Consider the following 22,479-nt stretch of genomic DNA (forward strand, 5'->3'; position numbering starts at 1 on the left):
CTCCTTGAGGCTCAACCCTTCGCCCGTTGAGACAAATGCCAAAGCACTCGAATTGAATATTTTCACTGACCTCGAGGGGAATTTTTAACAGGCATACCTCTTTTTCCTCTCTCTCTTTTATTCTCTTCTATGTCTTTCTCTTAGTGTCTTTATGCACGTGCGTGTACTAACCTGAATAGTCTATAGTAAGTCAGTTATAGCAAGTATATTGTAAGATACAAGTTAATACTTTCAAATTTATACTTAAATTACTGTCGTGATTTTTATTCAGCCGTGAATGGATTTTAGGCTGCTGCTGCACTCATAATCCCTTTAGATATAAACCACTGCCCAAGTCTGGGACTAGGAGTCGATCCAGCCGCACCTAGACTCCAACGGGAGTTTAGAAAGCAAAGGGGTCTTCTCTGAACCTCGTGACTCAACGGGAGGGTCTCCCTTACCGTTTCCCACTGTCCTGGTTTCAGCTGGGATAGAGCTAACTGTCTTCTAGTAGCTGGTACAGTGCTGTGTTTTGGGTTCAGTATGAGAAGAATGTTGATAACACACTGATGTTTTCAGTTGTTGCTGAGTCACGTTTAGACTAAGTCAAGGATTTTTCAGCTTCTCATGCCCAGCCAGCAAGAAGGCTGGAGGGGCACAAGGAGTTGGGAGGGGACACAGCCAGGGCAGCTGACCCAAACTGGCCACAGGGGTATTCCATACCATGTGGCATCATGCCCAGTATGTAAACTGGGGGCAGTGGGTTTGGGGGGATCGCTGCTTGGGAAATAACTGGGCGATGGTCGGTGGGTAGTGAGCAATTGCATTGTGCAGCACTTGTATATTCCAATCCTTTTATTATTATTATTATTGTCATTTTATTATTGTTATTATTATTATTATTAATTTCTTCCTTTTTATTAAACTGTTCTTATCTCAACCCATGAGTTTTAGGTTTTTTTCTCCCCTGATTCTCTCCCCCATCCCACTGGGTGGGAAGGAGTGAGTGAGCGGCTGCATGGTGCTTAGTTGCTGGCCAGGGTTAAACCACGACACCCACATTCCCTTTTATCCTATTACATTTCGGTCCTTATATACATAAGCTTAGTTTGATTCTGATTTAATTTTCCTGTGTGCATTTCATCCATGTACTAAGTAATAGAGTGAACCTTGCCATCGAATTCTGTGAAGCCACACTTTTATATAAATGTCTATTAAATAATTTTTCTATTGCTAATACAATTGGAGGTGATTCTTTAAGTGATCCGTACCTCCCTCCCTCTCATTCCCCCCCGTGCCGTGACACCGACCCCTTATTTTGCCTCTAGTAGTTCTCTGCTCCTCCAACGCCTGTCCCCATGGCCCGTCACCCGCGTTAGTCCCCCTCTGTGGACAGTCCTGAAGCTTTAGGGCTGGAGATTACCCCGTCTGGAAAGGGAAGGACATGGCCCTTGTTGGTAGCGCAGGACATGGACATACAGTTCGAACGCAGCAATCCCACTCTGTGTGTCCGCATCAACACCCAGATGCTGCGCACAGCGTACGACAACGGCCTGAAGTTCATCTGTGCGTGTGACCGGGGGGTGTTTTCACCTGGGGTTTCGCGGGAAGACACGTGTGAGGGCGGTCGGCGTGTCTGGCTAAAGCCAGGGCAGCACATCCCGTGGGGCCACACCAGCTCCAAACCTGTCCTGAGCGCTTGAACCGGTCCTGAGCGCTCGGTGGAGCAGCCGGTGCCGGCAGTGGGCAGCGCTGGCTGTGCCAGCACCCGGCATCGCTTCCTGCTGCGCTGGCACACCCTCAAAACGACCACAGGAAAATTGTTACCCAGAAGATGGTACTCGCTTTAAAAATCTGATAAAATTACAGCGACAAAACCGGCGCAGGGGAATCGCAGTCCCTCGCCCTCGGAGGCTGCGGTGACTCCTGCGTGGTGAGTGGGGCTCATGGCCTGAGCCGGGAGCCGGCCTGGCAGAGCTGGGGTTGCGCGCCGGTGCTTTGCCTGTGCTCCCAAGTGAAATGCGTGTGTCAGTCTCGGCCCAGCGCACCAGGAAAAAAAGAAAAAGCCTAAATCATTATTTTCTGCGACGGGCATGTTTTTGCTCCGTAGACTGAAATCTTCTCTAAGAGATAGAAAAGGCTTTTCAAAGCTTAAATTCTGCCTCTGCCAGGGCACAGTGGGAAAGCTTCGCAACAGGGCTGCACCTCGCACGCAGGGACACGCACCGTGTTTACGGCGTGCATTATTTATGAGATTTCCTTCTCATGCTGGGAGGAACAGCGTTTCTCGGCTGGAGGCAGATATCCGCAGACCTGGATTTACGACCAGCAGCACCTCTGCATATCGTTACAGCGCAAGCTGTGATTCTCCGTCCTGGTTTGCAGATGCTAGGAATCGAAGGCGGCGGTTTGGTGGGCAGGAGGGGTCTGACAGGGAGGTACTGCTGGCTCTGCTGCTGACTTGCTCCACGCACTCTGGGGCTCTCACTGCTGGCCCTAACATCATGGTCCTTGCCCCTCTTTTCCAGGTTATAAATCTAGACAGCAGCACTGCAGGACCTGTGCCTGAGGAGCAAGACAGCCGGGAAGAGCTCCAGCTCTGGTGGAACAAGGACTAAGGGCAGCACACAGAATGGACTGCTGTGGCACAGCGCCGCACCAGGGCAGGGCCTGATTTCTGCATCAGGGCTCCTGGCGTGAGTGCAGACCTTGCCTGGTGTCACGGGGGGAATTGAAAAAATGAGAGAGAGATTCAGATCGCTTAAAGAATCACCTCCAATTGTATTAGCGATAGAAAAATGATTTAATAGAAATTTGTATAAAAGTGCCACTTCACAGAATTCATTGGCAAGGTTCACTCTATTACTTAGTACATGGATAAAATGCACACAGGAAAATTAAGTCAGAATCAAAACAAACTGATGTATATAGGGACCAAAAACATAATAGGGTAAAAGGGAATGTGGGAAAGGGTAAGGAAGACCCTCCCATCGAGTCACGAGGTTCAGAGAAGACCCCCTTGCTTTCTAAACTCCTGTCGGAGTCTAGGTGCGGCTGGATCGACTCCTAGTCCCAGACTTGGGCAACGGTTTATATCTAAAGGGATTATGAGTATAGTAGCAGCCTAAAATCCATTCACGGTTGAATAAAAATCACAACAGTAATTTAAGTATAAATTTGAAAGTATTAACTTGTATCTTATAATGTACTTGCTATAACTTAATATCTTATAATATGCTTGCTATAACTGACTAATAACTTATAATGTACTTGCTATAACTTTATTATAGACTATTCAGGTTAGTACACACACGTGCATAAAGACACTAAGAGAAGACATATAAGAGAGTAAAAGAGAGAGAAAAAGAGGTATGCCTGTTAAAAATTCCCCTCGAGGTCAGTGAAAATATTCACATCAAAACCTTTGGCGTTTCTCCCAACGGGCGAAGAGTCAAGCCTCAAGGAGTGGAGAGAACCAGCCCCGGCCGTGTCGGCTTTCGGTGACAGACCTCCGATTTTCACAAACAAACAGGAGAGTTTGGGAGCTCAGAGAGGCGTCCCGCTCGGGGGGAGATGCTGGTCCCAGCCCACTGCGGTCCGGGAGAGCTCCAAGGGCCTCCCGTAGTACCGCTGCTTGTAGGTTCGGGAGGCAATTGACTTTTGCCATCAACAAATTGCTGGGATGCCAGCTGCGCTGGTACCATTTCACACGCAGATAAGGGAAACTCTGAGACTGAAAGAACTCCAAACACAGATAGGGGCTGCTCGCAGAGTGTGAGGGGAGGACTGCAATAACAAGGTCTCCAGGTCGTTAGGAGAGAGAACTGGCTGCAGGTTGTTATGAGAAGTGGCTATCTCTACTCCCGTCCCCCGCCTGCCTCCGCCGGGCAGCAGGAGTCCTTGAGACGCACAGCATCTCTCCCTGTCTCAGCTGGGTAAGAGTTCCTGGCACAGCCAAGGGTCGCTTCGCTGCCCGGCTCCTTGCACTGAAGCGAAGGGCTAGCGAGCCTTCCCGAGTTCGTACATCAGCCCGGAGAGGGGCAAAGAAATGCACCAGCAGACCTGGTAACCTCCATTCCCAGTAGAAACACAGCGAAACAAAAACCAGAACAGTTATCCTGCACACAAACATTTGATTTGCATCCCATGTCTTCTCAGCAGCAGTTTCAGTCGCTCTGTGGACAGCTTATGGAAGCCAGGAAGGGCCAAAGGCAGGCCCCGCTCTCAGCACCCAAGGCCTGGCAGCACCCTGCTCCGCTTCTCGCCCCTCCAGCAAGCGGTGGCTGTTTCGGTCCCAGCTGCCCGGTGGGAAAGTGAGCAAAGAGGAGAAACCCCACGTTTATGAGGGATGCTGGGCTCTCTGGGATAGTTAGTGCCACACCACTGGCAAGGAACTTCGAAAGGTCCTTGCAAAGGGTGATGAGTTTCAACATAGATAAATATAAAATAATGCATGTAAGGAGAGGTAATCTAAACAAAGCCACACAATAGTGATCTCAAAGCTGCCAGTTACAAGGCTGAAAGGGTCTTGGAGCCAGTGCTAGCAGTGCGGTTTACCAAGTACCAATCCAATTACCAATCCAACTGTGTGGAGATACTTTGAGGGAAAGTGAAGGTGAGGATGAGGAGAAATCCAAGTTCTGATTACACATTTTCTCCTCTTTTGCAGATTTGTCTACCCTTTCTAATAAAAATAACAGCAAGTATTCTTGTATTCCAAGCAGCTGCAGTGCCTTTCTGAGAGCTATTATTAATGATCACAATTTGCAAGGGATGTAAGCTGCACAGGAATTTGTGATGGAGCCTGGAGGAAACTGCTGCTCCCTCTAGTCCCTGAGTCCTAACAGCCGGTGAGACCAACGAGCTGCTTCGCTTCCCCAGTATCTGACCAGTGTTGCCCACGTGTACAAAGTACTTGCATTAGTAAGGAGGACTTAAACATCGAACTCGGATGGGAGGGACCTAGGAACGCTGCTAGCCCAAAGAACATCTATAGCAGCAAATGTGATTAAATCAGCCCTGAATAAGAATGTACAATCACAAAGCTTTACTGCTGGAGAGCTTGGAAACTAGCTTTCTGGAGAGCTGCCAGAAACACCCAGGATCCTCATCAGTTTTAAATCACTGGAGACATAATCAAACTCAGCAAATTTTGTAAGAACACAATAAAAAAAGAAATAGGACACCATGCAAAATTGCAACTGATAGGGCATAAAAATAAAGCCAAGATACATTTATCATTTTTCAATCTCTAAAAAGTAATTTTTTTTCTTAATGATCAAAAACCTGAATTGAGCCTCGATGATAAATCAGGAACTACACCAATTCTATTTAACATAGCCAAGGTTTGTTTTGAAGCAGCATTTCAACATTACCATATTCCTGTCGGCTAGGTTTCAGTGGCTGCCTAAGAATTACTCCTTATTACTCCACTGGTAGATTTGCACAGGCTTTTGCTTAATTCAGGGATCTTTCCCACACAGGTGGTTTGCCCTGCACCACCTCTCTGCTCCACGAGCAGATTATGGAACTGCGCAGCAGTCTCCGTTCAACTCGACAGCATCTTTCATCCCAGTCACCTTTTAAGCTCCTTATCTGATCTGCCTCTTCCACGAGCTCCTCAAGTCCTCAGACATTCCTCGAGTAGCTCCCCTGATACGGAGGCTTTTAACCTTTACAAAGCAGCTCAGCCCTGCTGGTTTTAAGGACAGAAAACCAATTGCCAACAAGTGATATTTTTCTAGTAGTATCTTTTCCCAACCCTTGTCCTCCCTTCCCATCACTTCAGGCACTCGAAGAAAATTTTTTTATAAAAAGTCTTTATATGCTCATAAATTCCTAATTATTCTGAATTACAGAAGCCTCTTGAGCTCCCCTCCCTGCACCTGCCCCCCCTGCCCCCCCCCTCCCAACACCACTAACAACAAAAATCCCACAAAAACAAAATCCCAAGGGGCATGATTACTGTTTGGTAGCACGTTCCAACTTTTGGACTGGGGTGACTTCCCGTAGCTCGCTGCAAGTTGTCACACGAGAATAAAGAAATTGCTAGCATTTTGTTGCAGTCTAACTTGTTAATTTTTCTCCTCTTCCTCTAGCTTATGTACTTAACACATATGCAACAATCCCCCAAACCACAGAAATTTACGGTTGACTATACTTTTGCAGGTATTTAAAAGAATCTTTTAATTTCTATGTTCAGACAAAGAACAACCCATCAAGAACAGAGTAGGGCAAGTGTGAGAGAGAGCCGAGGCATGTTATTGTATGTCCTGGTTTCAGCTGGGATGGAGTTAATTGTCTTCCTAGTAGCTGGTACAGTGCTATGTTTTGAGTTCAGTATGAGAAGAATGTTGATAACACTGATGTTTTCAGTTGTTGCTCAGTAGTGTTTAGACTAAAGTCAAGGATTTTTCAGCTTCTCATGCCCAGCCAGCAAGAAGGCTGGAGGGGCACAAGGAGTTGGGAGGGGACACAGCCAGGACAGCTGACCCAAACTGGCCACAGGGGTATTCCATACCATGTGGCATCATGCCCAGTATGTAAACTGGGGGCAGTGGGGTTGGGGGGATCGCTGTTCGGGAACTAACTGGGTGTCGATCGGCAGGTGGTGAGCAATTGCACTGTGCATCGTTTGTACATTCCAATCCTTTCATTATTGCTGTTGTCATTTTATTAGTGTTATCATTATCATTATTAGTTTCTTCTTTTCTGTTCTATTAAACCGTTCTTATCTCAACCCATGGGCTTTGCTTCTTTTCCCGATTTTCTCCCCCATCCCACTGGGTGGGGGGGAGTGAGTGAGTGGCTGCGTGGTGCTTAGTTGCTGGCTGGGGTTAAACCATGACACTGTACAAGATTTTCTTCTGTTGTGGCTACAAAAGGACTGGGAAAACAGGTGAAAAGGGTGAATTCAAAGACAGGCAGATAAGAAAGAAAACCATCCTTGCAATGCAGTCTCTACTCACCTCCCCTGCACACCTCAGGTCACATAGCAATGCCACAGTGGTCCCCAACAAACCCCAGGACATTAAATCCAGATGTTTAAGAGCTCTGGAAATAACCTCACTTCTTCTAACTTACTAGTTGGTGAGGCAGATGTAACTCTGCTTACAAACCTGGCCTCACTTTGGGTAGCCACAGCTCCAAGCAACCAGAAGTCACAGGCCTGCTCCCCCTGGAGCTGCTGCCTTGGCAACCAATTATTTGGCACCACATTTATTCTCATTTCTTCTCTCTAGGATGTTTCAACTGGGTAGCTGAGGTGGTCTATCCAAATTATAAAAATTCATGCCTTTAAGTTAATTAAGGGGGATTTAGTTTAAAAAGAAAAAAGCTAGCTCCATTTTTTTGAGTATGTGTTTACTGCACTTGAAAATTTACTTTTCCTGTGCTTTTGCCCACATAAATACTGCCTATGCCAGGACAGGCTACACTAAGCAAGTAAGCTATAAAGGCTAAGGGAAAGGAAAGGAACAGACATTACAGGTCAAGAACTACTGTCTTGCACACCAACTCATGTTGCCATAATTTATTGGTTGCTGATTTAGACCAGTTTATATATGTAACATGCAAGATGAAGAAACCAGTCATTTATTACAAAAATATGGGTATCGCACAGCTCAACAATTCTATGAATGGCAAATCCAGATCAAGTCTCAGTGGAGGTAGCAAATGATGCACCAATTTTTTTTTCTCTCTAGTAAAAGGAATTACTTTATTTATGACTAAAAAGCATACAGATGACTCAACACATTAAATATTTAATTAATCCTATTTGATAACTTGATTACAGCCAGAGAATCTGCTCAGACACAGTAGCATAAGAAAACATGGAGCCAGCTAGGCAACATGGAACTGCTCTACTATGAAAACATACTTTAGCATGACATGGGAGAGCACTGCTTGAACGACAACTCACCTAGAGAGCACAGCAATTATCAGCACACAATGCTGAAATCCAATTGTATTTCAAAAGTACCAGTTGCTTTGGGTCTTCAATGAGTCATTTCTGGTTTGAAACAGATGGCAGAATCTTAATTTGGAAGACACCACAAACATCCCAGTGTCCACGAGCTAACAGACACTGCTCTGACAACATGTCCCTTCCTACTGTAATTCTGCATAGGCTGGGTGTGCATGGACCCACTATAGCGCTTCATCCACCGGTATCGGTAAAAAGTAGCAAAGCCACCCTGAGCCTCGTAATTTCTAATCAATAAATAATCTGGGGGAAAAAAAAACCAAACCCAAAACAACCCACATCTTTTGCAGTGGAATTCTGTGCTCAGTACTACATACCTTGCGACTCGAACTCAAACAGAACTTTCATTAAAAACAGTAGGAGCTAAAATAGTGCAGCACTTAACATAATTATTCCCATTTTTATACTTTGTTGAGCTCTTTAGATGATGTCTCTTCATACCATTCTCAGAGGTCAGTATTTGGAAATTTAAAGAGCTTGAACTCTTGATTTTTCCAACAAGAAACCACAAGAGAAAACAGATTAAAATTAAAGCAAATTAAAAAAAAAAAACCCACAACATCAATGCCCAGCATATTTTCTTTTAAGTCACAAAAATTAAAAGCAGAAGTGTGTCTTGTTTTTTAAATGACAGCTTATCAGGATCTTTATTTTACGTTGACTTGAGAGCATAAATACACCTCACAATTTTTCCTCAGGCTTCTTCCAGTTAATTAGTAGCACTTTCCTTTAAAAAGGGGTTTTGTTTATTTTCCTTTTCATGCCCTAAATTAGTATTTGTATTAGCAACAGGTTGCAGTAAGTCTTGTTCTCAGAGGGGCTGTAGCACAGCAGAGTGTATTGTTTTTCTCCAAGCATCAGTTGCTCAGTTTTCTAAGGGTTTATCACAACGATGGCTAAGGTTTGCAGCGCTGGACAAAGCGTGGATAGAGGCAGACATCTCGGATATGGTGTCTATTCAGAATCCAGGTTAGGAACCGTTCTAATCCCAAACCATATCCACCATGAGGGCACGTACCATATTTTCTCTGTGAAATTAAAATTAGAGTAGATATTAAACATTTTCTTGTTATTTATATTACAGTTGCAGTACTACCACCAGAAAAAAAAACCACCAAACCCTTCCAAGATTACTTTCTGAATGATGAGGAAAATGGACTATACTCTTTTCAGGCAAGATATGTGTGCTTAGCTGTCCCGAGTTTCCTGGGGCAGTGTAAGGACTAGAAGAGGAAAAACGAAGGTGAAAAAGAAAGTCTTAATGATTCTTTTTCAACCACCTCCTTTTCTCCTCCCCTTATGCTAGTTAGAGCTTAGCCATTCAAGTCTGTGAAGGCCAACCTCTCTTTATCTAACAATAAACACTGCAGAAGACTTTACAAAAAAAATCAAAATATCATGTATGACAAGCAGCACATCTATCTGTTTTACAAACCTGATCAGTATACCAGTAGTACGGTGTGGGATCAATGCCCTCTCTCTTATAGCCTTCGAGTAGCTCCTCACTGTCCCAGATACGCATAGAGCCTCCAACAATTTCACCAACATTAGGCATCAACACATCAACCTACAACACACAGCATAAGACCAAATTATTACAATTAAGCTGCCTGCATGAGGGGAAGGAAAAACAGCCCAAACTTAAAAGCGTATTTCCAGAACACATTCTGCCATGTAATTTTAATGCTCCATGACAGACCCAATTTATAGATGGAATAAACTAACTGACTAGGTTCTCTAACTTAATCTCTAATACTCTTGGTTGCACTGAACTGTAAAAAAAAAAACAACCCAAAACAAACACAAACCCAAAACCGAAACAAAAACACAAACCCACAAACCAAACCAAAACAACCACCACCACCACCACCACACCACAAACCCAGCAGCATTCCTAACAACCACCACTCTTCCCAGCTGCCAGACAGCTAGTGTTTAGAGAATACAGTCTCCAAGAAGCAACAGAAGTATTGTCATTAGACTAGCACTTACCTGAGGTCAGTGAAGAGCATGCTCACTATGATCTACTGACATTTTATTAGCACTTCAGAGTTGCTTCGTTTATTTCTATAGGATCAACAAGCCACGCCAAGAGACACCCAAAACAAAACCTGGTAAGAATTCTCCAAGATTTTCCTGTGGTACTTATTCATTTTACGCTCACTCACAGGGACATTCCCCACTCTATTTAGAAGCCTGCAACACTACGTAAAATACCAACTTACAGATTCAGTAAGGCGGGAATCATCATGACAGCGTTGCATATAGAAAGACTTTATCTCTGCAGGAAATCGGCACAACAAGATTGGTTCATTAATGGTGTCTGTCATCAGTCTCTCAGGAGCTTCAGGAATATCCTAACGTTAAAGAGGGCTTTATTAATATTTAAAACCAAAACCACTCAAGTTATTGGAGTCCCACATGTATCAGGCATGAAACAAAGACAGTTTCAGACCACACGTATCCACACGTTCATCCTAATATACCCGAATTTTTAAAACCAGCTTCTCTTAGAAGAAACTATATTTATATATAAAAGCATATATATCAGGGGGGAATCTGTTCAATTACAATTCAAGTCTTCCCAATGTTTCAGACAAAAAACTGAGGAAAACCTAAGCTGTAATGTAGACTTTCCAAAGAACCAGTTAACACTGAAGAGCCCAATCTCCTTCCTCCCCAATACCATTTTCCACAAACCTTAAGACCAAGAAGTTTAAGGGTTTCCTTGTTATGTATATGGACTATTTCTTTAAAAACCTCAACTGATCAGTTACATAGATTAGGTTATTTGTTTTTTATTGAAGTTTTCTGACTGAAATTTGATAAACTGTGAAACACCTAGCAGAAGTTTCATTTTGATCAATTCAGCAGTTTTACTGTTTAAAACTGAGAAGTGAAGGATGACACCAGTTACACCACTGTTACACTGACCAACGGGGAACATCACTGATGATGTGATCATAACTTGTTAAAGGAACAGACTTCATTTAGTCAAAACATTCTAGTCTATCCCTAAAAGGTTTAATTTGAACTTTTATTCAGCCAATGGTATCACACTTCCCTTAGATTCTCAGTTAAAGTCAGAAGATTAGATTTTTCTTTAATAGGAGAAAACAGCCACACCTGCTACTTGTTTTAATCCAAGTGCACACTGCATTCCAGCACTGACTGCTGTGGAAGCAGGGCAGAAGGAGCCAACTATAGCATGCGCAGCAAGGAAAGCACAAAGAACATAAGCCTTGCACAAGGGCAGCTCACACAGCAAATGTCAGCCTGCAAAGGGGGACAGGAGGCAAGAATCCTTATTTCCCTCTAGAACCTTAAGTTCAGTGCAACTTGAAGGCTTTTCTTTCCCTTCATCATCTCTATCATCTTTGATACAGATAGGAAAAACAGTAACAGCAAAAAACCCAACACGTCTGATTTTGAGCTGCCAAGGTTCCCTCGGAATATGCTGTGTAAACTTTGAAGTTAAACAATTATATGATCTCCTCCTAAAAATCTCACTTCTCTTAAATCCTTTGATGACTATGGCTACACTGTCAAGTCCTCTTGAGCTCCTTCAAATAATTTTTTCTTACATGTTGGAGGAGAGCGAGACAGGGAACAGATGGATAGATGACAACATAGATTTTGATTCCAATGTTCAAAGACATTATGTGAAAACCCAACCCACACTTGCATTCCCCATTATTACACCCCCCAGCACAGTCCAGACAAAAACCAAAGCCTCACTGAAGTTTATAGCAGAACTCCCTTTAACTTAAATGCAACTAGAATTTCACTTCTCATCAATATAATTTGAAACAAAACACAACAGATTCACACAGCAACGGTAAGCCCAATAGCATCATGGTCCAAACACACTGTTTTTCAAGAGACTTAAACACCCTGAGTGCAGGGCAGTGGGATTTTGTTTGTTTTTAATTCCTGAAGAGCCTCAAAAAGACTTACTTCCCCAAACTCATAATAAGTGCCATCTTCCTTCTTCACATCATGTTCCTTTAACCATTCAATGGCTTCAGTATAGTTCATTCGTCGGAAAGGACGTTTAGGGGGCTTGAAGCCCTGCAAGTAAGGGTAGACATAAAGACAGTTGGAAAAGTACCATTTGTAAAGAATACTTTTCTAGTTGATCAGCCAGTCCACCTCCAGACTTGAAGCATACACACTACTCTTTCCAAGTCATACATTAACAAATTATTACTTAATAAATAAACAAACAAAATCAAACTCAGTACTGAAAAGCTATAACCAGACACAACCATGTTCCAAGCCCAGTGAAGCTCACAGAACAGATGCTGAAAAGTTGGCAGGAGAGAGAAGAGAGGAAGTATTTTCAAAGCTGTTTCCTTTTCTGTAGGAATTAATCTCACGTGTAGGTGTTTTAAACTGAGCCATTAGCAGAGGTTCCACGGGCAAGGCCACAAAAGAACATTTTTGCTTCCCTATGCACAGAACAGCTTCAGAGCCCGCCTCTGTGAGGTGGGTTGTGCTTCTGCTATTTCCTACCTCCTGACCCCCGTCTCAGCCCAAATTTAAAACTGAACCTCCCAGTGTTTATCAGGAAAACAGGTCAAAATAACAGGGATGACTGAGTTTGTATGTGGTCTGAGAGAAAAGCTAGTGATGGAGATGAAGTTCGCAGTCTCTTAAAGCCATCTTCTTTGCAAAGGCAACAGAAGACAAGAAGACAAGAGTCTCTAACAAATGAAAATAGCTTTAGAGCTCCATGTTCCAGTGTGGAAAGTAAAACACCAGTTGTTTCATTGCTCCCTTGTGCTCAATCTGCAAGTACCAGCTGATCAATATTACGAGCTCTGGGATAGAGGGTTTTATTCCACTGGTACAGTACACACTGCAATAAATCCCAGCACATTGCTGGCTCCTGGAACTTGCTAGCAGGGAACTTCTTCCCCCACAGTCCCCTGCTTCTGGAAAAGTCATTACCAGCCTTGCAGCATTTTCATTCTTGCAATGTTATTTAATATTCTTATTATTAATATTAGTAAGCAAGCAGAGCTCACTGCCATGCCCTGCCTTCCTCAAATGAACATGCTGATCAGGAATGGCTAAAGATCATATTTTCTTGGTTATTCATGACTGTTCCACATAGCTGCCTACCGGGTTTAGGTCATAGAGTAAGCTTGATGCAGGTGATTTCAAGACTCTGTCTACTACATCACAAACCAAGCTCTCCAAACGGTCCAACAAATCCTCGAAACTTATAAAAGGACATTCAGCTTCAATGTGAGTGTATCTGAAACACAAAGTCACACCATTACAAAACCACACACAAGCAACAAATCTTTAGCTATGAAAAAAAATCTCATGAAAAAAAATCAACCCCACAACCCAAACCCACACACTTTTGTCCCCTTTTTCCTTTCTCCCACTTCTACACTGTAAAGGAAATAAAGCCACAAAAAAAGGGGGCAGGGGGGAAGACAACAATATGAACTGCATTTTCTAAAAAGACAAAGCTTCCTCAAAATGTATCAGCTCTGTTTTGCCTCAATCTTCCTTCACTAAATGTCAACGTATTATGACCAGCTGGACATTCACCAAGACAAGGCATTACCCTCAAACACACTTTTGCTCAGTCCTTCCGCATTAGCATTATACTGTCTGCTCACTGTACATTATGTCATCCAACTGCCTGCTACTCCCCTGCTTTATAAATTCACTTATAAATAAACAGCAAAGAAGTATACTCTCTCCATACTCTGCCAGGTGTCTACGGGTCCTCGATTGCTCAGCTCTGTATGACTGAGCAATACAGAAAACATCTCCTAATGCTGGAATACATGTCTCCAGATAGAGCTGGGATGATTGTGTTAAGTATGCCTCTTCACCAAAATAATCCAGTTTGAATAGGGTTGAGCCTCCTTCCACCTGTGTCTGGACTAAAGTTGGTGGTGTGACCTGTTAAACAACAAGATTGTCATTACTTGAGTGAGGAATTAAGGACAAAGATGACAACACATAAGAGCAGTGATGCAAGGCACGCTTTTCCAGACCACCACCTACAAAGCTTTTGACTGCACACATACAAGTACTTCAGTCTGGTATCTTTCAGCACATTAAAAACAGGTATGCAGGCTGTTTGTGAACCACGTTGTAAGACCTAGACGCCTCAGGAGTGTCTACACACCTTTGAGATCTATGTCTATGAAAGTGATCAAATAATAGTTTCCTAAGAAACAGCTTTTCTTTTGCCCCTTTCAGGTCAATTAGAAAGTCTACACAGTTTTTCCAGGAAAAAGATAGTCTTGAAGTCAGGACGTTACAGTAGTCACTTGCTGACAAGGGAAAAACATACTTACTTCATAATATCCATTGGCAAAGAAATGATCCCTGAAGGCCTGTACTACCATGGAGCGCACCTTGAAGATTTTGGACATATTCTCGCCTCGAATCATCATATGCCTGTTGTTAAGTTGCACATCAACCTCCGAATCCTCATTGAGTAGATTGTCAGCCCCTCCTGCTGGGGCCAGACCAATAAGCTCCCAGTAGTCACAGTTCAGCTCGTGGCCTCCTGGAGCCTGCCAATTTGAAGAGAAACAAAAATTTCAGAAGTCCATGTTTTGCCCCTTAGATGTCACCATCCGGCACTGTGGCAGAGATGTTAATCCAGTTTGAACAAAAGATGCTAAAATCCCAATTGCGGTATTTTCAAACTGCTTTGTAACTCAGTTATACCACACTCAGAAGTGCCATTTGTAACGCACCTTGAGTCTCTCAGACTTAACGCAAATGGGATTGAGTACTCCAGTCAGATAAGTAGAAGCATCCAGATGCATTCAGTTTAAGTATATCACAGACAGCTGGGTTTATTCAGCTGGAAGAACAGAAAGCTAAGAAGGGGGAAACTACTTACTACCTTCAAATATTTAATGGGTGGTTATAGAGAAGATGGAACCAGACTCTTTTTGGATGTGTTCAGCAAAAGGACAAATGTCTCAAGTTGCAGCAAGGGAGATTTCAATTGGCTATAAAGAAAAGAATTCTTCACAGGGTGGTGAAATGCTAGACCATAGACCAAGCCAGACTGCAGTCTCCATTCTTGGAGACGTTCAGAAACACATTTGGACAAGACCCTTGGCAACCTGACCTCACATTAGATCTTCTTCAAGAAGAGGGTGGACCAGATGACCTTCAGAGGTTCCTCCCAACCAAACCAAACCATTCTGTGGTAACTTACACTGTGTACTAGTTTTGGCTGGGATAGAGTTAATTTTCTTCATAGTAATTTGTATGGTGCTACAACAGAACACACTGGCACAAAGAACCTTCTTGTATGCCTTAAGAACACTACATGCACACACAGAGCGAAAAGTCTTCTCATCTATTAGAAGAAAATGCAGACCCAAGACTGCAGTATGACATTCAAGGTATTTTGTTCTTTATACTATTTGAGCCACATTCTCCTACTGGCAGACTTCAACAAAGTTGAAAAAACTTGCTTAGATCACAACAGAGGAAGAACTAGCTCACTATGGGTACTTTTGAGTTTGTCTGTCAGACATCTGAGCAATCTTTCTGCACTAGGTAGCATCTCACCACAATGTGAAAATAGCAAGTTTCATGCTGGCTAATCTCCCCTGTCCTATTTGCTGCCATACGGCAAGCAGAGGACCCTGCACGAGGGCTCAGCCTTGTCCGGCTGCCCAGGCTACAGAACAGACCTCTTCATTTCTGGTCTCACCAGCTCCCCCGTGTGGGTCACAGAAAGCTTCTGTCCCCTAAAAAGGTATTTTTTTCATTCACAGTGTTTTCAGGGTATAAATGCAGATTTTCAAAGTCTAATCAAGAGATTTTTACAAATCTGGTGGTTTTGTCCACTAAAAGCATTGCATCGTTGTGATGAGACATGAAAACATGAAGTGTTTTCAATGTCCGAAACATTATGAGCAGTAACATGCTCTGAGTTACTTATGATTACCAAATTGCATAAAGTTGTTTAAAAAAAAGTGAACCCTGTTTGGCTGCATTTATTTTTAGAAGTCCCAGTAGCGTAAGCTACGAAGGAAAGGAAATCTTGCTAACTTCTGATTGGCAAACACCACAGTGAGTGGACTCACATTTAACTGAGCTTGGCTCTCTAACCTTAGGTCAATCTCTTGCGGTAGGACCTGAGTGGCAGGGACAACCAGAACAATTAAGTCTATCCAAATTTCATTTGAAAAACGTGCCAGTAATGGCCAACAGTACATGGCTTACAAGAAAACTGAATTATCTACAAAGTACCACAAAAGGTTAACACTTTGACCTTATTTTACACGCTACAGGCAGCCACAGCGAGGGACTACTTAGCTCAAATACTGTCTAGTACATTTTGGAAACAGTTTGAAGCAATATAACACTCCAAAATATGATTTATTTTTTTTACCCCCAGACATATTTCTTCTCTCTGTTATCTTACTAGAGTTAGTACACTTACTCAAGAGACCAGACAGGAGGATATAGATTGCCAATCCACACAAAAGAACAACTCTCATTGCAAGAGTTGATGACAATTTTGAATATAAATCTAAAGGAAGAGGTAAGCTTACAGACTAGCAAGATTAAACATACATCTGTCCTCTAAATCTCGACATTACTGCTTTGCCTTCTCCTTCAGAAAAAAGAAGTACATTACTATAAGCAGCTGTCAGGAGCTCATGTCTTAAAAAGGACTACTTACAATTCAGGTAGAACAAATGGTGGCCTGAGCTTGCTTGCCGTTTCTGCATCACAAGTTTTGCAACACACCTCCTAATAACTAAGACTAAAGTCTTACAATAATTTTCAGTAAATATCCTGATATAGGCCTGCATATCCTGATGAGTGCATTGAGCTGCTGTCACAGATAATGGTTCCTAAAAGCTTCTCTCCTGCCTTCAGTCTGAATCCCTTTCATGGGCCATCGCTCACGCATACCTGCTTAACACAGCTTTAGCCCTAACTCCAGATTCAAATAATTTTCCAAACAGTAACAGTGTGTAGATCTAGACTGGAATGAGAGAGGCACAAGGCATAAGCATCATCATATTCTGGGACCTAAAATCACACCTGCCCAGTCATTAATCTGAGACCACCATTATAAATAAAATTTTACAAAACAAGTTATAGTGAACTGCCTACTTCATACACCTGCCAAGTGCTGGAGGACAAATACAACACAGTGAAGAGCTTACAAACCCATCTCAGTAAAAGAAGACAGCAACTCCCAAATTCTTAACCTCACAAAATAAAAACTGAATAAACCTCTTGTTAGGGAAAATAAAGCTATGTCATTTATTTAGCATAATTTTCCACTGTTATATTCTAGGTAATATCTATGGGACATATCAGTAGAGTATTGCTTCAGGCAAAAGCAGAACAGTCACATAGTTCACCTGTCACAAACTGAACTGTGGCTGACAGCAGCAGCTTCTCTTTAAACCAAAGTCCCACCAAAATCGTCTAATAATTATTTCCACCTCTGCTTCTCCTTCCATCTGGAAAATGACAAACTGTTGAAGAGGAGAACCCAAACACACTAACTCCCATACCTGCTTGCCTTCAGGAACAAGGTTCAGTGTACCATACACTGCAACACTGCTCTCCGTAGAGAGAATTAGCCCGTTGTAACACTGACACTACAAAGAGAAAAAGAGACAAAGGCACAGTTAAGGTTATTTTTTTATTTTTAGTTTTCCTACAACATCTATTGGAGTTACAGACAAGATTAACTCAGTCACTTCTAAACGGTTCTTACAATGACAAAAAAATTGTAGTGGTAGGAGACACAATTTAACAGTAATACAACTTAATCAGTAGGTTTAGGAGAACTTCCAATTGTCTATATAAAAGAAAAAACACATGAGGTATGAACACTTATTTAATGACAGAACAGAATGAAATCACCACAGCTTACCAGTTCATCTGAAAGGACACACTGAAGAAAACCTGTGCCATCTCTCAAAACAACGAACATCAAATTTTTTCCTAGTTAAAAAGAGAAGAAAAAAAAAATCAGACCACCTCAGCTTTATTCACCAATCCATTTGAACAGACCCACTCCCAAGACATATTAATCACTGATGTGCAGATTATTACAGAAGGACTGCGATCCCATTCTTCCATTTTAACAAAGATGCTCCAGGTAAGCACTGAAGTATTAGCAGTTATAGAAGCCTGTTACAGAGCTGTATTTTGTATAACAAGTTAAAATAAGTTTCAGTAGACATCAAGAGCAAAGCCTGCTCCAGCCTCGACAGGGTTGGGATTGCACCGCCATGCCATGACCTCAGATGTCCCTCTGGTCCTGAGGGACTACAAGTCTGTTTACAGAAATGCTGTATGCACAGGCCCAAGGCACACCTAACACGGATAAAGTGATGTCACCCTGGTCACCCACCTCTCCACAAAAGCATATAATTACAAAAATAATATGCTAGAAACAGTTCATGATATCCAGATCCACAACCGCTTCATCAAGTCCTTCAGTGATAACTTGAACAAATACCTGTGGAGTCAGAACCACCTCTGCCGTCCACTTCCATGCCCCAACCGAAGCCACCTTGCTAATCAGAATACCAATCATTTTGATAGCAAGTACTACTTACTAAACTTATCTTAAAAGACATTATGCTACTACATATAACTTTAAAATTCTAATTTGCTGATTTCACTATGAGCAGATGCTAGTTAGCTCCTCAATTTGCAGGATTAGTTTAAAACACAAAACAAGTCTTTTGAAGAAATTCTGCAGGACTGACCTCCAAACTGAAAATCCCGTAAGATTTCAACTAAGAAACGTCTATATACTCATTCATCACGCAGAATTTTCAGTGTTGTAGTGACCACTGTGATAGAGGACATCTAACTGATGGTTGAAAAATTTAAGAATAGGTGCTGTCTGATCCATTGTAAGTGTCCAAATTTTGAAGGCTACTGCATTTGTTCCATCTCTCTGCACAGGTTCAATAACTTCTAAATGCTTGTGGTTTACCTTGCCTCCGTAATCTGTGAATCCAGCCAAAAATCTTCACTCTCTGGCCTCTGTAAGCCTCCAGAGCATCAATCTTTACCTGTAAAGCAGGGAATAAAAGCAATCAAATAGAGAAATGATTCACCATTCAGATGGTGTTTTCCACATAATTACTTAGAATACAAATGTATATGATGCCTCCCTCCCCAAAATGGCTCCTCCCAGCAGCACTTTGAAGTGATGTTCCATCCAGGGCACAAGCACAGCTGTCAATATGAAACAGCTGTTTAGTAAAGAAAGAGTATTTTAGCCAGGACAGGCAGTACATTGGGACAGAGTTTCCAGACTTCATATTGAGTCCTTTCTATTCAGCAGGCTTACTTTGCCGTGCAGAAACTAAGGACTGTAATAGTTTTTAAGGAAGCTGACTTTGCATTTAACCAAAAGGAGAAGTGAAAACATGTAATAGCTCACACTTTAAGACTAGAGGACTCGGGTACTACTGGAAATCCAAGACACATTAAATCACCAAAAGACTTGGAAAGGATGCCGCAGACACATCTTCTGGTGCTCTGAATGCACTCTGGATTAATTTCTAAAGACATTCAGTGGATGAGTTCAGTTAGCAGTCAAAGAAGCAGAGGACTTCGATCTGACATAGGCACACCTAGACACGTAGCTGAGGTACTGACACTGCTATAGTCAGAACAATTAACCCAGCAGTCACCTTCAAAATGGATCACGCCTCAGGCAATTAAGGACTGCTACAGTGCACCAGTCTAGAAGAGACTGTGATTTCAGCACAGCTATGCCCAGCTGACCCTTTCTCAGAGCAGCCAGGGGAGTGCAGGGCTCCAATCAAAACCATCTTCTACACATGTATGTAGAAACCTCTTCTACACAGGGTCTATCCAAAAACCCATCACAGAGCAGCACACATAATACCTGCTTACGAAACTAAGGACTGCACCAAATCACCAAATCCAGCAGGACTCTACAAACAGCTAAATAAGAAGTGCATTCTGTGTCTCAATAACTTAAATTACATCCTCTAACCAGCACTATTTCTTCACTCTCCACCACTACAATAATCAAACCAAATCAAAGCAAAACTAATGATTTTTTTCCAACAGAAATATGCTCTCTATCAGTAGAGAAACAGACACAGAGAAGCCTGATATGTGAGCTAAGAAGGATCAGGCACCCATCAAGTGTATGAGAAAGACCAAAGTCTATATACCAGAGGACACACATAATCAGAAAAACAAAGTTACATTTATGGACAGTAACGAGACAGTGGCCTTCAACAGCTGCCAGAGCCACAAAGCAGAGACAGACTCAATCTTTGTGCAGACAAGATGCTGTAATACAGGCCATGTATCAAGCACACTGGATCTTACTCACACATTTTGGCTCTGGAAGACTAAGATCATTCTTGATAACAACCTTCTTCGCTTCCTCCAGGTTCTTCTCTCTTCTCAAGAGATCTTCTGCCTGGTATAAAAAACCCCCCACATTAAACAGCTGTAAACAGGCTTTGTAAGATTCCCACTCTTTACAATTACTGGGGACTATAATGTACACTTACAAACATAGATGTCATAAAAAGCCTTCACGTTACCCTGCTGGGGCCTAAACTTGCCCTAATTCAACACCAGGATGAGAAACAATGCACATATGCATTTCACATTTTTTCTGGAAAGTCTAAAGGCAATAGATTGCAGTTATTCAAAACTCACCCAGCTTCAACCATTTGCTTGTCCTAATCTAAGCAAAGGCAAGTTGCAAACAACATTGTGTAAAACAATGACAGACATGAAGAACAAACTGAAGCTTTTTTGGAGGGGCGGGAACGACAACAATGCAGTTCAATGTTTTTGGAAAAGAAAGGTGGCATGCTTCCTCCAACTTGCCATCATCTGCAACCTACCTCCTTCTTCTCCTTAGCTTCATTCTTCATTTGTTCCCTGTGCCACAGTTTTTTGACGTTTTTCATCTGTGACTTTGAAATAATGGCCCACCTCTGAATCAATCCAAGGAGAGAGCAGAAGACAAAAGATTACATTTGTGTCCCTTCACACAAAGGGGCATTAAAATAATTTCTACTAGGAAGCTCTAATGCTACAGCACCTCATTTTCTTTTTGCGAATCCACATAAATAGTAGGAAACGGTTCCTTTCCTGCTGTCATCAAAGCCTAAAAAGGGGGAGAAAATAACAGAATCAATGGCATTGCAAGTGAACTAAAGTCATCCTTAAAGAGACTGAGCAGACATCCTACTTCTGATCCTTCTGGTCAGAGTTGCAAAAACAGGTATAAAATTTGCATTTAGAAATACAAGGCCAATCCCTTGACCTAACGCGCAGTTCACACTCTTCAAAACGAACAGCAGGTGTTTACCACAGTTACCTTTAAAACAGTCTTGAACGGTTTCTTTTGTGTCCCATCACCAGTGGAATCATTGCCCTCTCGTTCAGAAACATACAGCTCTTCTGCAATACGTGACAAACACAGGCAATTAGTCAAAAGAAAAAAATTATCAGCTATGGAAATGGTCAGAAGAAACTGGACACGTGCAAGGATATAAAACCTTCATGGTTATCAGCAGCGATAAATCTTCAAAAACAACAGTTGGTCAGACAGGCTAAGAATGATTTCATATTTTCCATTCTAAAAATCAACCCATGCAGTAAACATGTTTTGTTAAAGCCTTAGGGACTCCCAAAGTACTGAACTCTTGAATGTCACTGGCCACACATCAGGAGCCAAGAAGGAAGCAGCCTTTTACAGAAACAACTTTTTCTAGGCAAGCAGGGAGGCAGTAAGTTGAGAAAAGCCAGAAAGTTGAGGTCTCATAGCCAAGGAACGACTAATTAAAAGCACAGCAAACACCTCCTCCTTCCGCCAGCGCCTGGAGCGAAACCAGTGCCCCAGGGCACGACCCCCGTGCTCCGCAGCCCCCCCGGCCGCTCCCTGCCCCGGGGCTCCCGCTCCGCTGACCGGCTGCTCAAACGCGAGCCTCTCCGCTCGGCTTCAGCTGCCAGGCGCGGAGCGGGTGCGGCCTGCGGCCGACCGCAAGGCCACCGCCAAACCCCCCTGCCCTCCCTCACCGGCGCTCCCTCACAGCCGCCTGCACCGAGCCGTCCCCCGAGTCTCGCTACGGCTCCCGCGCCTCCAGCCCTCCCCTCCTTCCCAGGGCTTCTTTCCTTCCCGGCCCCGGGGCGAGCACCCTCCCCGCCGGCCGCCGGCCAGAGCAGCCGGCACCGGCAGCCGCCCGCCGCTGCCGCCATCTTCTCCCTCTGGCTGAGGGGCGCGGGCCGGGGCCGGTCCAACCGCACCGCGCCCCGCCGGGCCCACGGCACCGCAGCGGCCGCCCGCCGGGCCTCACCCAGGACGAGGGCCGCCGTCCTCCCCAGAACGTCCGCCGCCATGACCGCCGCCCAGCACTGCCACTGCCGCGGCCGCAGCCTCCCGCCGGAAGCGCCCTCACCGCACTTCCGCCGCCCTGAGCCAACCCGCCGCCGCCTTGCATCAGCCGCCCCGCCCCTGCCCG

General features: G+C 43.4%; 1 protein-coding gene across 1 annotated transcript; it reads right to left on the reverse strand.

Moving 5' to 3' along the window:
- Positions 1 to 7,495: 7,495 nt before the first annotated feature.
- On the reverse strand, positions 7,496 to 22,448 carry NARS1 (asparaginyl-tRNA synthetase 1). Its single transcript, XM_052777378.1, has 15 exons — positions 22,315 to 22,448; positions 21,336 to 21,418; positions 21,057 to 21,122; positions 20,857 to 20,949; positions 20,331 to 20,420; positions 18,948 to 19,026; positions 17,871 to 17,941; positions 17,506 to 17,592; positions 14,293 to 14,514; positions 13,692 to 13,891; positions 13,091 to 13,226; positions 11,921 to 12,034; positions 10,189 to 10,320; positions 9,399 to 9,530; positions 7,496 to 8,991 (listed from the first exon to the last, which is right to left on the reverse strand). The coding sequence occupies exons 1-15, from the start codon at positions 22,355 to 22,357 to the stop codon at positions 8,860 to 8,862; spliced, it is 1,680 nt and encodes a 559-aa protein (XP_052633338.1). The 5' UTR covers positions 22,358 to 22,448; the 3' UTR covers positions 7,496 to 8,859.
- Between the last annotated feature and the right edge of the window lie 31 nt (positions 22,449 to 22,479).

The sequence above is a fragment of the Harpia harpyja genome, chromosome Z, assembly GCF_026419915.1.
Source record: "Harpia harpyja isolate bHarHar1 chromosome Z, bHarHar1 primary haplotype, whole genome shotgun sequence".
Taxonomy (NCBI): Eukaryota; Metazoa; Chordata; class Aves; order Accipitriformes; family Accipitridae; genus Harpia; species Harpia harpyja.